This window comes from Ursus arctos, unplaced genomic scaffold (genome assembly GCF_023065955.2).
Source record: "Ursus arctos isolate Adak ecotype North America unplaced genomic scaffold, UrsArc2.0 scaffold_23, whole genome shotgun sequence".
Classification (NCBI taxonomy): Eukaryota; Metazoa; Chordata; class Mammalia; order Carnivora; family Ursidae; genus Ursus; species Ursus arctos.
Genome location: NW_026622908.1, coordinates 34,947,834 through 34,965,592, shown reverse-complemented (window position 1 = coordinate 34,965,592; position 17,759 = coordinate 34,947,834). Strand labels below are relative to the sequence as shown.

Below are 17,759 nucleotides of genomic sequence, written 5' to 3'. Positions count from 1 at the left end.
TTACAGGCTGCTACCGTATGTTGAGTTGCTTATTTCCGCGGCAGTGAGTAGCCTCTTCTGACTGAGACTGTAGTAACTATACAGAATTCAAACATGTGAATGCATGTAACAGAGAAATGAAGCACCACGACCCTCCAAAAATCGTGTTTGGGATTTTATGTTTTTAGTTTTTTTCTGTTTCTACACATATGCATGTTTTCAGTTTAACTACCTTATTGTAATTATTTAAAATTACTAATGTAAAGCATATATACTGTTTTAAATGTCAAATAGTACTACAGGCTTATACCATTCCTGTCTCTCCCCCTCCCCCCACACCCCGCCATCTCCCTGTAGCTAACACCTTGTTATTGTCGTTGGGCACTAACTCATTTTAAATTATAGGCCTATGTGTCTATGTATTGATTTTCAAACATGTGCACAATTGATTGGCTTCTTCTTACTGAAGTTAAAGTATAAAAATGCTTCCACCTATCCCTGCATCCCTACCCAAGAACCACCAGTTCTTTCTCCTCATCTTTCCAGTGTGGTCACATTTGAAGTTTTTCTTTAATTGGTAAGTGTGGTTAAAATAACTTTAAATACGGGGCGCCTGGGTGGCACAGCAGTTAAGCGTCTGCCTTCGGCTCAGGGCGTGATCCTGGCGTTATGGGATCGAGCCCCACATCAGGCTCCTCCACTATGAGCCTGCTTCTTCCTCTCCCACTCCCCCTGCTTGTGTTCCCTCTCTCGCTGGCTGTCTATCTCTGTCAAATAGATAAATAAAATCTTTTAAAAAAATAACTTTAAATATATCATTAGTAATACCTAAAGAATAATATGAGTAGCACTACGAACATTACACTTACTGATAACCAACACTTTACATAATAATATGAATGCAATTCTCTTCTTGCACAATTATTTGTTTTTCAGAGTTACTGGTTGTTTTACTTTGCTTTTTTTTTTTTTTTTTTTTAATTTCTTGCCAAACTTTCACAGAACTAAAAAGCACCTCTTGCAGAGACAAACCAATAAGTGACCTATAATTTACACATTTTCTCCCTGGGAGTTTTCTGTCTTCATTTTGGATTTTGCCGTGGTTGCTCTCTAGGTTTGTTGCAGAGCTGTTATCTGGAGATAGTGATTGCTACTCTTGGTTTAAAATGTTTCATTCATTCAACCTATGTCGATTACTGGGAAGAGGCTACAAACTAGAGATTCAGCAATACACAAGGCAGGAAACGTCCTGTATTAAGTTTCAGAGATGGGGTATTTCAATAGCAAGGCATGTACACAAACAGATAATAAAATGTTTCAGCTGTTGGTCAGTGCTGTGCAGAAGGTAAAGCAAGGCAGTGTGAAAGACAGTGACTTGGCAACATTAGAAGTGAGGGTTGTGCTGATGTGTCAATTTCAGCGGCTGGGAAAGGACTCTTAGAGAAGTGACACTTTGAATCCAAGCCTCTTGGATCAGAAGAAGGCAAACACAAACAGACCTATGGGAACTGTAACCTGGAGAATCACTAGCAAGTACAAAGTTTCAGGATGAAGCCTGGCATGTTGAAGACACAGAAAGAAAAGCCATGTGGCTGGAGTGTAATAAATGGGAGAAACAATGGGAAGAGTTGATACCGGAAAAATGGTTCCTTATTTACTGGAAGGCACTGTGCATTGCCACAGTTGACAAGGCAAACAGACTGCATCAGTTTGTGTTCATGTCCACACTTCGGTTGCTGCCATGGTATATGTGGCCAGTGGTCCCTCAGGTCAGGCAGAACGGGAAGTAATAGTTTGGTTCATTGAGCTTTTGTTTTTTGTTTTTTGTTTTTTTTTTAATTACTGTTGTGTTGAGTTAGCAAAGATCAGTTTACGGAACACTTAACGGACTTTATGCTATCCAGCTCCAACTGTCTTGCACACATTTCTCTATATAATTTACGACTTAGCTAAAAACTTGTTGACTGATTCATGCTCCAAACAGTCTTTCTTTCTAGGTTATCACTGTTAAGCATTCTATTCAGGTTATGATAGTTAATATTATACAATTATCGATTACATATGTACATACTAGATGAGGAAGAAGGAATTCGGAAATACATAGTAAATGTGAAAATGGAGTTAATTAAAACATCCAGAAAAACATCGTAATTTGGAGGAAGGAGAGAGACAAAAATAAAATAAAAACTTTCAGGTTGTGTTTCCTAAAAATAGAAGAATCTATGTCTTTCGTCCATTTTCTCTGCATATGATTTGGGAATTGAGTAGGATATAACATCCATTTCATTAGATTTGTAGAATTCAAGTAGTAGGAGAGCCTATATTCTTTGTTCCAGTTGAGCCATTGGAAGCAACAAATTCCGCAACTGACAATGATTACAACATGTGTCTATGGAGGTACGGCTTCAGTCTTCCAAGAATTTCTATGGACCTGTACAGTGTGGTAGCTCCAGACTGTTGGCTTTCATGTAGCAACTCTTTATGCAGAGGAGTCCCATTGTTTATTGGATGAGATGGGGCATAATTCTGCCGATCTTGGACTGCTTAAATGACTGACCACCCAGGTGCCCCAGTTGTTGAGTTCTAAATATGGAAAACTCATCAGATAAGGATGAGATTGTATCTTTAGAATATCATCTCCATGATAGCAGGTGCTTTAAATTTTTTTTTTAACTCTACCTCAGGCCCATAGTAAGTAAGTAAATGCATGTCAATGCTTGTAGATGCTGATCACAAGGTCAAGAATTGTGTTTTTCAATGCCTCGTAGTACATTCATCTTGTATAAGTCAGGTGCAGACCCATGGAAAGTAGGGACAGGACTGAATCGACTTAACTGGCTTTCACTTTGAAAAATGGAGCCTCAAAATATTAATTAATCTCATTTAGAGGAACAAAGTTGCATGCCTTACAATGAAGAGATGGTGAACTGAAAATTAACCCACCACATCTGCATACAATGCTCTGCATTAAAGCAATAAAAATTAGAACCTTATATCTCCCAGATTAAATTCTGCTAATTTATCTTCTAAATGAGTAGAAACTATTCAGTACAGGGAGAGGGTAGCTATTAGAAATCATCTTCTAGTAATAAAAAGCATTTACCAAGGAATTCCTTTTAAACAATAAAATATTATCAACCTCTAATCTGGGAATTCAGTTAGGTGTTAGAGAAGTGTGTTAATTCTTTTCAGACGCAGAGAAGCCCGTTTGAGGCTCATCAATGACATGTGAATATGATAGGGGCGCCTGGGTGGCACAGCGGTTAAGTGTCTGCCTTCGGCTTAGGGCGTGATCCTGGCGTTATGGGATCGAGCCCCACATCAGGCTCTTCTGCTATGACCCTGCTTCTTCCTCTCCCACTCCCCCTGCTTGTGTTCCCTCTCTCGCTGATTGTCTCTATCTCTGTCGAATAAATAAATAAAATCTTAAAAAAAAAAAGAATATGATATATGACATGCATCTTCCTTTATTTTCTCATTCTTTTTACAACTCTTCCGTACTGAACATGGAAGGGACTTTATTAATACACAGAATTGTACTCATGTAGTACAGATTGCTTGAAACGCATGACTGATGTAATACTGACATGATTATTATCGCATGGGACACTAAGATCCCCCCACCACAAACAAATGTAACAGAGTCACGGGGCAACAGACAAAACATTTTAAAAGAGGAAGAGGTAAAGTCTCAGGTTCTTCTAGCCCTTTTACTTTGTTTATTTTAAAAATTGTAATTCTGCTGGGAGTGACTTTGCTGTTGAGATGCATTTCCCGTTATAGATGATGCAGTGCATAGGTTTGTAATGACCTCTTCCGGTTTCTGTCTATACTCTCCAGTGAGAAAGCCCCCTAGTGGGAGATCCAACCCTTATAAATCCTACTGAATTATCCACTGACAATAACAGAGGAGATGTTTCTGAGGACACTTTTCCTTCATGTACAGGTAGGTTCCTGCACAAGGACATTCTATGTGTTTTTATGGAATCAGTCTGAAGTGGTGGCCCTCTAGGTCGTCCTTGTCATTCTGCGTAGAGAGAGAATGTTCTTGGGAAGGGTTATCATGGAGTGGGATGAGAAGCTTTGTTGCAGCAATGCATGTGGTTGGGGCCTTTGGCCTGATGCCGTAGTCCAAGATCTGCAGAATTATGCCCCATCTCATCCAGCAAACAATGGGACTCCTTCACGTAAAGAGTTGTTACATGATAGTCAGATGATAGTATTTCTGTTTTCTCTATTAAAGACATTTTCTCTTTTAGTACAAGTATCATTTTCCATTTCTCTCACTTTACCCTCCGATTCTCTCTCCCTCTCCTTCTTTCCTCTTTCTCCCCCATATGCATGTGCAGAGTCACTGAGTGGAACTTTTACACTGTTCTACCATCTGTGCTCAAACCAACAATCAGTTGAAGCACAATGATTGACAAGCCCTCTTACCCTGAAGACATTAAGAAATGACCATGTACTGTTTAGAACCCACTCGTCCTTTTCTGTCCCTTTTCTTCTACATCCTTTGATTGTTGGAGCTTGAACATGGAGACAATCTGGGAGAACAACCTCACTCTGCATATGATTTTTCTATTGTTCTCTGCCTTGTGAAAAATAGCGCTCTGAAGATGACTGTAAGATGTTGGCAGGTCCTCTATGGGCCCAGACATTTCCAAGGGGAAGCAATTTTCTTGGTTTGCCTAAGACTGAGGTGTTTCCTGGGATGCAAAACTTGCATTTCTAGACCAGGAAATTCCTGAGCAAACTGGATGACATTTGATCATGCTACATCTATCCCACCACAGACTGAGCTGGTCGAAGACATAGATGAATGGCCCTAGTGTCAACAGCTTGAATCTCATTCTGCTCCCCTGTCCAGATTTGTCATTAAATGCCGACTAAAATTTGAGACCTTCTTTGAGGTGGAGACTTCAGTTCCTATGGCTTGACTTACTCACTGATACGCTCCTCACTTCCTAATAGCATTTAACTTTTGCTTCTATGTTTTGATCATATTTGCCATAAGTGAAAAAGAAGCAATTAAGATGTTCTCATACATAGCAATCATATGGTTTATTAATCATCAAGAAATCAATGCATTTGTAAAAAAAATGTTTCTTAAGAGTGCTTGGATAGAATAGGCTGAGAACATTAACAGGTTTCTTGCCTAAATACGTGGAAATTGGATAATTATTTGGAAGAAGGTAAATGAATCATGTAGATCTCCCTACTGAGCGAAGAGGATCAGGAATAGAGTTGACAATGTTTTCTATTTCTCTTTTTTTCAAATTCACGGTTAGATGAGGTAACACCTCTCTGAACATACCATTTTGGCAAAGAGGATGTATCATGCAATCCCTTTCCGTTTGCCCCAGTCACTGCCAATAGCCTAAGGGAGGATAAAATCCATTTCCTGTTTTTCTAATCACCATCTGATTTCTAGCACATAAATTTCAACCCGGAAATGAGCAATGGGAGGCACAGATAGAGCTGGAAAACTAACATAGAGACAAATCCTAGAGAATAAAGAGGGCAGAACAGATCTCAGATGATAATGGGTAAGAAAAGTTGTGTCTTTTCACACAAGAAACAGGTTGGACATAACAGCTTATTATGGGTAAGAGAAGAACCAGTGATTTTTCTGGAAAGTATTAACTACATAAATGAATGAGTGAGAGAGTGAATGAATAAATATAAAAGTATTGTGGATGATGTTTTTCTAACTTGTGTTTTGCTGGCAAATACAACAGGATTATATGAAGAACCAATTATCATTGTGCAATCTATTGTTTCATAAATAAACAAGCTATACGTAGAATATTACTGCTGGCAAATGAGCTCAAAATATTTAAACTACTGAATTAGAATATCCTAAATGGTATTCAGAATCCAGATAGTTAGGCATTTTAATCTGATACAGTCAAAAACTAAAAACTATTTCCTCTCCAACCCTTCAAAAATGTCCTTAGCTTTTTGGTATGTTTTAGAAATGTCATTATTTTAAGCTTAAATATTGATAGAAGAGTATGGTAGGCTCTCACTCAGTGTCTCATTGCTCTTATCTTATTTTATTTTTTTTTTAAAGATTTTATTTATTTATTCGACAGAGATAGAGACAGCCAGCGAGAGAGGGAACACAAGCGGGGGGAGTGGAAGAGGAAGAAGCAGGCTCATAGCGGAGGAGCCTGATGTGGGGCTCGATCCCATAACGCCGGGATCACGCCCTGAGCCGAAGGCAGACGCTTAACCGCTGTGCCACCCAGGCGCCCCTCATTGCTCTTATTTTATTCCAAATTCTAAGACAGAAAGAAAGGAAGAAAGAGGCTGCCATAGAATTTGTTAATGCTTCCAGACCCAAGGGAGAAGGCATTCTAAAAGGAGAGGTGAAGCTTCAATTTATTCTTATTTGATTTGTTTGCAAGGTGGACAAATGTCTGGCAATGATTCAATTGTCGATTAGGTCAATTTTCAAAATTAAAAAAAAATCTTAAATTAATGTGATGCTTTAAAAGATTTTGCTTTTTTGGGATAAGGATGATTGGTTTACAGTAAACCATTTTCTACAGTTTTATTAAGTCATTTCTATGATAAACAGTTCAATTTGCAAGATTCATAATGGACACTGAACTTTCTGATTATGAATAGTATTTCTTTGTGGCTTTGAGTAAATTTCTACTATATTATAGACCTTCAAAACTTTATAAATCTAGTGAAGAGATAAAATGTATGCACATTTTAAAATGTGGGGCTGGTGTTAAAAGATGTTTTCTTTTCAAGAGATAGCAAGAACAAACATTCTCCTTCTGATTTTTTTTTTTAAGAGAGGGAGAGAAAGGGACAGGGAGGAAGAGAGAGAACCTTAAGGAGGTTCATCCCCAGCGAGGATCCTGACTGGGGCTCATTCAGTCACTGGAAGGAAGGCCTCCCAGTAACATCTGCATTAGCTTGTTATATGAATAAGAAATCAACTTCTGTGCAAAAACACCAAGATTCCAGAGATTGTTATGACTCCTAGTATTATTTTTAAAAAAGATTTATTTATTCATTTTAGAGAGATGGAGGGGAGGGGTAGTGGGAGAAGGAGAGAAAATCCAAAGTAGTCTCCCCTATGAAGTTGCAGCCTGATGCTGGGTTCGATCTCACAACCCTGAATTCTTGACCTGAGCCAAAATGAGAGTCAGTCACTTCACTGACTGAGCCACACAGGCACCTCTCCTGAAATTTTTGTGTACGAGAATAACTATCACAAGTTCTGTTGGTATATTTCTATAATTTTATATCACTTTCCTATTTTCTTTGTAAAAATATCTCATAGAGTTACATGCATAAAAGAAAGAGATACTGCTAAGAAAAGATGTGTGAGAAAGAAAAAAAGGAAAAACCGAAGGAAAACTAGCCGAGGAATTGAAAGAGAATGGGTTAAGAAATGACATTATCCATGAAGAACGGCTATATTTGGTCTGTGTGTTTTCTGATTTCTCTTTATTTTGTTAGATAAAATGCATCTTTACCTGGATCAGATTTAAGAAAATGCTCAATTTTACTGATGTGACAGAATTTATTCTCTTGGGATTAACCAACCGTCCTGAATTACAACTCCTTTTCTTCGTGGTGTTCTTACTGGTTTACATTATCACGCTGATTGGGAACATTGGCATGATCCTATTAATCAGGATCAGTCCCCAGCTCCACAGCCCCATGTACTTTTTCCTGAGCCACTTATCCTTTGCCGATGTGTGGTTCTCCTCTAATGTCACGCCAAAGATGTTAGAAAATTTGGTAGCTGAGATCAAAACCATTTCGTACCCTGGCTGTATAGTGCAGTGCTTTTTCTTCATTGCCTTTGTCCACGTGGAGGTGTTCATCCTTGCCGTGATGGCCTTTGACAGGTACATGGCGATCGGCAACCCTCTGCTCTATAGCCGCCGAATGTCAAGGACCATCTGTATTCGGCTGATCTCTTTTCCTTACATGTATGGCTTCTTCATTAGTTTGATCTCAACACTGTGGACCCATGGTTTGTACTTCTGTGGGAACATTGAGATCAACCACTTCTACTGTGCAGACCCAGCCCTCATCAAAATGGCCTGTGCAGGAACCTTCGTCAAAGAATACACCATGCGCACACTGGCAGGTCTCAACTTCTCCTATTCCTTGCTCGTCATTATCGTCTCCTACGTATTTATCCTCATTGCCATCCTGAGGATGCGCTCAGCAGAAGGAAGAAAGAAAGCCTTTTCCACATGTGGCTCCCACTTGACAGCTGTCACTATATTTTATGGAACCCTCTTCTTCATGTATCTCAGAAGTCCAACGGAAGAGTCTGTGGAACAGGGCAAGATGGTGGCCGTGTTTTACACCACGGTAATTCCCATGTTGAATCCCATGATCTACAGTCTCAGGAACAAAGATGTAAAGGAGGCCATGAGCAAAGCAGTCAGTAGAACATTTTTGATTAAGTAGAACAGACACTTCAAATGTAGGATGAGACCCACAGTTCAACAGAAGCAGTGTAGATTGACTTTCAAATAATTCTGAGATAATTTGTCATTTATGTTTTCAATAAATAGACAAAGAAAACATGATTGAGACAGGAGTGAGGGCGCAAGGGTAAGGGAAGCATATTGTCCACCAGACTCTCTGGGTCTATGAGATCTGAGATGAGAAGATGTGTGGGCATAGGGTCCATTCTTTCCCTTTCACACACTGTCCAATTTGGTGGTTTCTTTTGTGATGGGGAATGTTTGTTCATGGCTTCTCAATATCTCACAAATCACTGTTTGAGTACGGTCTTAAAAGAACTGTAATGGTCTCTTTTTGCACCTAGAATGGGTATTGGTTTGAGATTATAGGTTATTATTTTTAAACGCTTCAATTTCAATATAATTTCACCATGAGGCATTGTTATAATTGGAGACAACATCCCTGACAATCAGATGTTTTAGTAGACTATGCTATAAAATCTATGTAACCATGGTAATTGATGTAACTGTATACTGGATGAGTGTTTGCATTTTAAATATTTGATAATTACTTCAATAAACTTTATTTGTCTGTGAACATACTTGGTATCCTATGGTATCCCTTTAAGATCCATTTTATGCCTTTGGTTACAATGACTATCAGAAGGTGCTAACACAATCTCAGTGATGTTTTAGAATTTGGGACTTGTTTCCATAAATATATTGCAACAAGTTACATTTAGAAAATTTGGGGAAGATGTAGAGATAGATTTACTCTGTCGTTTTTTCTTTTTTCCTTTATGTTTTTTAAAATAGCACAATTGGGTTTGGTTGCAGTAAGAAACTTGTGGGACCTTTTTTTTTTATTTTAATGTTTTTTTTTTTATTATATTATGTGAGTCACCATACAGTACATCCCTGGTTTCTGATGTAAAGTTCGATGATTCATTAGTTGCGTATAACACCCAGTGCACCATGCAATACGTGCCCTCCTTACTACCCATCACCAGTTTATCCCATTCCCCCACCCCTGTCCCCTCTGAAGCCCTCATTTTGTTTCTCATAGTCCATAGTCTCTCATGCTTCATTCTCCCTTCTGATTACCCCCCTACCTTTATCCCTTTCTTCCCCTACCGATCTTCCTAGTTCTTATGTTCCGTAGATGAGAGAAATCATATGATAATTGTCTTTCTCTGCTTGACTTATTTCAGTTAGCATTATCTCCTCCAGTGCCGTCCATGTTGCAGCAAATGTTGAGAACTCGTTCTTTCTGATGGCTGAGTAATATTCCATTGTATATATGGACCACAGCTTCTTAATCCAGTCATCTGTTGAAGGGCATCTCGGCTCCTTCCACGATTTGGCTATTGTGGACAATGCTGCTATGAACATTGGGGGGCTTATGGCCCTTCTTTTCATTAGGTCTGTATCTTTGGGGTAAATACCCAGTAGTGCAATGGCTGGGTCATAGGGTAGCTCAATTTTTAACTTTTTAAGGGACCTCCACACTGTTTTCCAGAGTGACTGTACCAACTTTATTCCCACCAACAATGTAGGAGGGATTTCCCTTTCTCCACATCCTCTCCAGCAATTGTTGTTTCTTGCCTTGTCAATTTTTGCCACCTTTTATGTTTCTAGCACTTGCCTATGTATCTTGTCATACGTTTCATATCAGACTTCCAAGTGAACACATCATCATTCATATACAACACATGATCTATCATTTTTTTTTAGAATACTATTGCCTCAGCTTCAAAAATGCTTTTATTTGAGAGATAAAGATTTCAAGGCATGAAGAGCTAAACGTGATTGAAAATGTACAAAATCTATTATCTTTTATATGCATGCACATCTATGCATATGTGTTACACAAGTATACATGTTTATGTATATTTGTGTGTTCTGTGTGTATGTGTGTTTCAGAGTAGTTAACTTGATTGCACTTTTCAGGAGTTCTTAGATAGGAATTTTCTTTAGGATCCAACTAGTTGTCACATAAAATAACCACCATGGTCATATGGTTTATAATATTATATGTCATAATATAATGGGCTGTCTTATATTATGACATTATTTCCACTTTCACTACATTTAATTTTTACTGCATACCTCTCCAACAGCACAACTCCATTCTCTACATAGCTATACCTGGGCACACACTGTAAAACTTAGTCTACTAATAGTTAGAACATTTCCTCATTACTAAAATTCAAATATACTTCAGTGCTAGTGAAGCCAAACATTACAACATATTGCTTAGGCATTTGAATTATTTCAAATCATTTTTGCTTCATTTTATCTATTTTTCTGTTGTGGAATTAATTCATATATTTTTTGCACTGAAGCAAATATTTTTCTAATAACTATCTGTTTTAAGAATGTGATCTCACTGTACATTAAGTTCCATGAGAGAAGAAACCATTTCTGTCTGGATCATCCCTGTAATAGCAGTATTATAAACTCTGTACATAGAAGCACTTACTAAATATTTGTTAATTAGATGAATGGACTGGCTATTTTATATGTCATATCTTTGGTTTAACACTTGTTGTTCATCTTCTAATTTAGTTTAGAAGAGTGTTTTTAAAACATACTTGCATTTTAAATAAGTATGTTGTCACATACTTATATTTTCAATAAGTGTGTAGTCAAGTCAACTGAACTCTGTATTGTGAGTTTCTTCATCAGTGTTGTGATAAAGAGATCCTTTTTCAAATGTGGAGTGGTAGAGTATATTATGTTGTCCCCACATCCAATCTTCTCTTCTCTTTTACTGAAACATAAAACAAAACCCAAAGACTAGATGTGTTTCTCAGGTGTCCTTGCATATTCTGTGGTCAGAGGTCTGAGGTCTCTCTCGGGGTGCGTGGGTGGAAGTGTGTATCATGTGTCCAAGCCTCTCCGTAACAGTCTCCCATGAGACACTGTCTATTACTTTTTAGTTCTTGTTCACTCATCAGATACAAACAAAAGTCTATGAGGCCCAGGCGATGGTGTGGAGTCATAGGAAAAAGTTCCAGCTCATTCAATCACTGAAAGGAAGATCTCCCAGTAATATCTGCATTAGTTTGTTACATGAATCAGAAATAAACTTCTAGTATGCTAAGCCACCAAGGTCCCAGATTGTTATGACTACTAGTATTATATTAACCAATATGAACAGACTTCATCACCATTTATGCCGAAAATGCATACATATTTAAAATATTTACACTTAATTTAAACCACTCAGAATTTATTTCTGTGGATGGTCTGAATCTAGAAACTAACATTAATTTTCACAAAACTTTAACTACCACTATGCAGTTACTAATCTCTCTATCCCCCTAATTATAAATACCAGTAATATTATACCTAAATTTGCTTTTTTTTCTTTCGCTCTATTTCTTAGCATTCTAACTGCTATTTAATCAGTCAGTTCACTCATTCCTTTAACAAGTATTAGCTGAATGTCTATTATATACCAGGCACTGTTTTAGGTATTTGTGATCAATGAACCAAACAGAAAAAGAAATCCTTGGTCTCATGAGGCTTATATTCCAAGGGTGTGAACATATAAACAATGATCATATAATACAAGTGAATCATATAATATATTAGTGATTGTATGGCAAAATCTGAAAAAAATTGTTGTAGGATAATGGGAGGGTCCCTGACTTAGGCGTGAGAATGAGTGTAAATTTTATTGAGAAGGTGACAGTAAAGCAAACACTTCATGAGGCTGGTCTAGATAGTAGCTATGCAGGCATGTGTGTGTGTGGGGGGGGTAGTGCTCTAGGCACAAGAAACAACTAGTAAAAAGGGCTTACAATGCAAATATTCAAGGAATATTTCAAGGACAAGTTGGAAGCCATTGCTGCTAGAGCCCAGGATAATGAGAAAAGTAATAGAATACGAGATGAGAGGCATAATAGGGTCTTAGCATAAGCAATATGAACTAAGTTGTATGAAATACAGGGGAAGAGATTATTAATTTTACATAAGGACCCTCAAGGAAATGTTTAAAAGGAAAGTAAGTTTTTCATGACCCATATAAGTAGATAATTGCATTAAGTAATCTTTGTGATCTGGAGAGGACTCTAATGAGAATAATAAAAACTCACTCTTGCTCTGTGCAAGTTGTGTTATCTGGATTTCTCCGTGCTAAATGAGTGGTTGTCGTGGCTTCTTATACTGAGACCCACCTTTTAACATATACCCTGAGTAATCACATGAGGCTTTTTAGTGTCTTGTAGAGGCTGCCCTTAAAAATTTAACCTGACACAATATTTAGGGGGATAAAAAAGTAATTAACTTGCCATTGAGAGAAATTCTGGGTCAGAGGTAGGTTACTGTTTACGATGTAGGCCCAAGACTTCTGTGGATAGAAAACCTTTGGTCCTAGGTAGCAAAATTAGGCTCTCAAGTAGCAGTTACTCTCAAGATCCACACAGAGCTGTAACTTAGACATGGTTACTCAACACTCCTCAATGCCAGTATGGTTGCACGGTCTGCCTGGAGCTTCTCTATTCTGAGAAATATATAAGTGATAGTTAGATATGTGCCTCTCTTAGCCGTATAGTTCACCTATTGAAAATATGATCATTTCACCATTTTCTTGGGTCAACAAATATTTCCTGCATAGCTATCATGTGCCCAGTATAGCTATATGTCCTGCATAGGGCCATGAACAAGGCAACTGCTTTACTGACAATCTTCTTGCAATGGGAGAAGAAGAATGGATTTGGAGGAAACCAGCAATTCCTCCACTGATCTCAATAAGCAGAAATAGGCTCTTGTTGCAGGAACTGAAGTGGGGCCATATGGTATAAAGCAGCAGTCCGGCCAGAAGAGGGAATAACCTGGAGGGCATACATTGCCAGGCACTCAAGTAAAGTGATCAAATGCATGTATCACTGAAATACCCACATTTTCTGGCTATACAAAGAACATACTTTTGTTCCTTCAAGTTCATAAAGACTGTGATAAAATATACTCTTTAGAACATATATACCAGTCATAGAGTAGAAATGAGAGTCGTTCTGGGTCAGTTGTTGAGATTTTGATCTGCACGATTAATAGCCTCTTTCGGGCAATAGGATGAGATGAGAAGCCATACAAACTCTGGAATCAAAGTCTGCAATCAGGAATATAGTCCCTGATTCATTAGAAGTGTGACCTTGAGCAAGTCACTGAAACTCTCTGAGGTCTAATTTCTTGTCCGTAAAAGAGATATAATAATAGTGATCTCGGGAGGTAGTTACGAGCATTAAGTTAAATTAGCATGTGCAAATGCAATATATGTTTTATTGTAGCTATTATTAAATTTGTCATGTTCCTTCTTTATAAAATGGAGATTTGAAGCAGATATATTTTTCCTGCTCTGATATGCCACAGTGTTCGTTGTAGGGAATGATGCTACTTGTTTCATCTTTCACTGGAAAAGCCCAGGAGCACAGAGCGAGGATGCAGAACACGAGATTGCGTCGTGCAGATTGACACCATCACCCAGTTGAGCGTGATGCAAACCCAGAGCAAACTGTGTTATCTGATCCCAGAACACATTCAAAATAACTTGAGTTTGGGGAAAAGGCAAATTGTGCAAATCGGCTATAAAAAACAAAAAACAATTCAGCGGTGGACTCTTCCTCTAGAGAGGTAATTGCCCCCAGGGTCCTTTGTAGGCACAGCTTCTTAATTGGTTCTTCTCCTTCCCTTTTTTTTTTTTTTTTTTTTTAGTTTTTGTTTGTTTTCCGAAGGCAAACATTTAAAGGAAACTTCTCTTGTGGATTTCCTGGCTCTCTTTTGCCTGGTATACATTCTTAACATCTCTTATGTAGCATTTGTTTTCACTTCTGCATTCTTACTGGGAATATTTCTCTTCATTCTCAGGTTGGTATAAAAATAGATCTATCTGGATCTGTGAGATTAAATTTGCATCTTGGATTTTATATTCTCTCTTTTTTTTTTAAAGATTTTATTTGTTTATTTGAGAGAGAAAGAGCACGATCGAGAGAGAGCTAGCTAGCACAAGCAGGGAGAGCAGCAGAGGAGAAGCAGGGAGCCCAAAGCAGGGCTGGATCCCAGGATCCTGGGATCATGACCCCAGCAGAAGGCAGCTGCCCAACGGCTGAGACACTCAGGTGCCCCTATCATCTCTTATTGTTTAAAATTACCATTAATTATCCATACACGATATCTGTGTATGAAGGAGTCTATTTGTGCGCGTAGAGGAGACAGAAAAATGGGAAGGAGGGAGGAAAGAGACAGAGAGATACAAAGAGAGATATTTTCTATAGAGATTTGATTATTTGATTATTATAAACTAGTAATGGAAGCTATAATTTCCAGGAGTGCATTTAGTAATAATTATGCCCTGTGTATTTATTATCTGTGAATATGTAATAAATCTTTTCATACTCATAGTTAAACAATGAAATGAGTATTACTATTACTGTTACATCATATTAAGGCATAGAGAAATGAAAGATAAAGCAAAGCAAATATAAAAACAGCCCAAATTTATGTCATGGAGTCAGAATTCAACCAAAGTCTGACGACAGAGATGGGATTCTTACCTGGAATACTGAATATTTCCTCATGCCTGGTCTTAGTGGGGGGAAAGTCTGTATTTATTGCTATAATTTGAAATATGGAGTGTGACGATAGGGGAATCTCCATAACGTACTAGTCAATAATATTTAGATTATAATTATATGCCAAAGAGTCCGCATCCAGGGAATATGTATAAATGTATGAATGCATATAAGTAGTCCACCCCTTTATACCTGGCTTTGATGACAATTGTGATCAGTTTGTCCCTCTTCAATTTAAATGGGTACAAGCATGAGAGTAGATTAAAAATAATATTTTCTCGGGGCGCCTGGGTGGCACAGCGGTTAAGAATCTGCCTTCGGCTCAGGGCGTGATCCCGGCGTTATGGGATCAAGCCCCACATCAGGCTCCTCTGCTGTGAGCCTGCTTCTTCCTCTCCCACTCCCCCTGCTGTGTTCCCTCTCTCGCTGGCTATCTCTGTCTCTGTCAAATAAATAAATAAAATCTTTAAAAATAATAATAATAATATTTTCTCTAACACTTAGGGCTGGTAAATTATTTGATTAAGTGTCTTCCATCCCTAATCATGGAGAATATGCTTATAATGAAAAAATGATGAGGTAAAACATTATTTTTGCATTGGCTTGAAAAGAGAACTATGACCCTTCAAAATATCTTGAAATACGAAACCTCCAAACATGCCAGTATTGGACAGAAGAGACATTTAAGAAATAGTCCTGGAGGGGCGTGTGGGTAGTTCAGTCTGTTAAGTGCCTCAGGTCTGGAACTCAGGGTCCTGGGATCAAGCCCCACATTGGGCTCCATGCTTGGTGGTGAGTCTGCTTGAGATTTTCTTTTTCCTTCTCCCCCTCCCTCCACTCAGGCTCTCTGAAATAAGTAAAAAAGTCTTAAAAATATAACCAGTCTTGAAGTTTGGCTAAGTACAACACTTAGCCTAGTACTAGCATGTTTCAATCACAGTATCTGGTATAACTGTTATGTGCTACGGCATCTCAGAGAGCCTCTGACAGCAAGTGCTCAGGAAAGATGTGCTGTAAGAACAGCAAAATGCAGTCATAGATAGGGAATAGGAAAGATTAAATAGGCATGGATAAATATATGAATGAATAAATAAACAATACCTCCTTTTAAAATTTATTTCCTCCTAGTTACCACTGACATTTCTAACCCATGTTGACTTAGAATTGAGAAAATGCTCAATTTCACTGAGGTGACAGAGTTTATTCTTTTGGGACTGACCAGTCATCAGGAATGGCAAGTCCTCTTCTTCATCATTTTTCTCGTGGTCTATATTGTCACCGTGGTGGGCAATATTGGCATGATCGTGTTAATTAAGGTCAGTCCACAGCTTAACAGCCCCATGTACTTTTTTCTCAGTCATTTGTCATTTGTGGATGTGTGGTTTTCTTCCAACGTGACCCCCAAAATGCTGGAAAATCTGTTATCCGAGACAAAAACTATTTCTTATGCCGGCTGTCTGGTACAGTGTTTCTTCTTCATCGCCCTCGTCCACGTGGAAGTTTTCATTCTGGCTGTGATGGCCTTTGATAGGTACATGGCAATTGGGAAACCTCTGCTGTACAGCAGCAAAATGTCTCGGGCTGTGTGTGTGCGACTGATTTCTTTCCCTTACATCTATGGTTTTCTGACTAGTCTGGCCGCAACGCTGTGGACATATGGCTTGTCCTTTTGTGGGAATATTGAGATCAACCACTTCTATTGTGCGGACCCACCTCTCATCAAAATGGCGTGCGCTGGGACCTTTGTAAAAGAATATACGATGATCATACTTGCAGGCATTAATTTCACATATTCTCTGACTGTGGTCATCATTTCTTATCTGTTCATTCTCATTGCCATTCTGCGGATGCACTCAGCGGAAGGGAGGCGGAAGGCCTTTTCCACCTGTGGGTCCCACTTGACAGCTGTCGTCATATTTTATGGGACTCTCATATTCATGTATCTCAGACGTCCTACAGAGGAGTCCGTGGAGCAGGGGAAAATGGTGGCTGTGTTTTATACCACAGTGATCCCCATGCTGAATCCCATGATCTACAGTCTGAGGAACAAGGATGTGAAAGAAGCCATGAAAAAAGTGATCAGCAGAACGTGTGTAACAAAATAAAATAAAATTCAGTGAATATTGTCGTCTGTGTTTCATAAGCGTTTGTCAACAGATTGTGGTTCAGCGTATCCCTTAAAGACTTTTTACAAAACCTAAAGACTTTGTGCGTTAAAAATAAAAAAGAGAAAGACTCAAATCCAGGGGGAAAAGGATATAAATTGGCACTATTGATGTGAGTAGTGAGGATTAATTAAAATTTAAGAAATCAATTAATTGAAAAGTTTATTTGAGCCAAAGTTTGCCTGTATAGTAATTGAAATTGTTCAAATATGTAGCTGAAATGAAAGATTTTATTTTTCTTATTAAAAAATGCAATGGATGACTATGGAAACTAGTTGTCAATTTGTCTATTTAGAGAGTAAACTGGAGCAGAAAAAAAACTATTTCATTTAGTTTTCTAGTATGACAATATAAAAATGGTGGTCTTTCTAATGGTTGTGAGATTTTGTGGAAATAAATGCTTTTTCTTCAATATGAAGGATGGGTCTTTTCAGAGACTACTACATTGAAAATAGCTATCCTCTCGTATGTCATCCCTTTTCAACGTTTTTATTGTTCAAGAGAGATTCGACATGGTATGTGTATCTCTCTTACAGATTCCAGTAACTGCCATATTTAAATGCCAAGGTGGCCACTGACCACTGAACTTC

At 38.2% G+C, this 17,759-nt stretch overlaps 2 protein-coding genes across 2 annotated transcripts; both read left to right on the top strand.

Annotated features, from left to right (window-relative positions):
• Positions 1 to 7,497: 7,497 nt before the first annotated feature.
• Positions 7,498 to 8,430, top strand: LOC113249620 (olfactory receptor 5M3-like). Its single transcript, XM_026491081.3, has one exon. The coding sequence runs from the start codon at positions 7,498 to 7,500 to the stop codon at positions 8,428 to 8,430; it is 933 nt and encodes a 310-aa protein (XP_026346866.1).
• A 5,642-nt stretch (positions 8,431 to 14,072) lies between these two features.
• On the top strand, positions 14,073 to 17,109 carry LOC125282546 (olfactory receptor 5M3). The gene is made up of 2 exons (XM_048217570.2): positions 14,073 to 14,081; positions 16,174 to 17,109. Exon 2 carries the CDS (start codon positions 16,177 to 16,179, stop codon positions 17,107 to 17,109), a length of 933 nt encoding a protein of 310 aa, XP_048073527.2. The 5' UTR covers positions 14,073 to 14,081; positions 16,174 to 16,176.
• The last annotated feature ends 650 nt before the right edge of the window (positions 17,110 to 17,759 follow it).

Coding starts and splice junctions, on each gene's coding strand:
- LOC125282546 (XM_048217570.2), top strand. CDS start 16,177: ATGCTCAATTTCACTGAGGTGACAGAGTTTATTCTTTTGGGACTGACC.
- LOC113249620 (XM_026491081.3), top strand. CDS start 7,498: ATGCTCAATTTTACTGATGTGACAGAATTTATTCTCTTGGGATTAACC.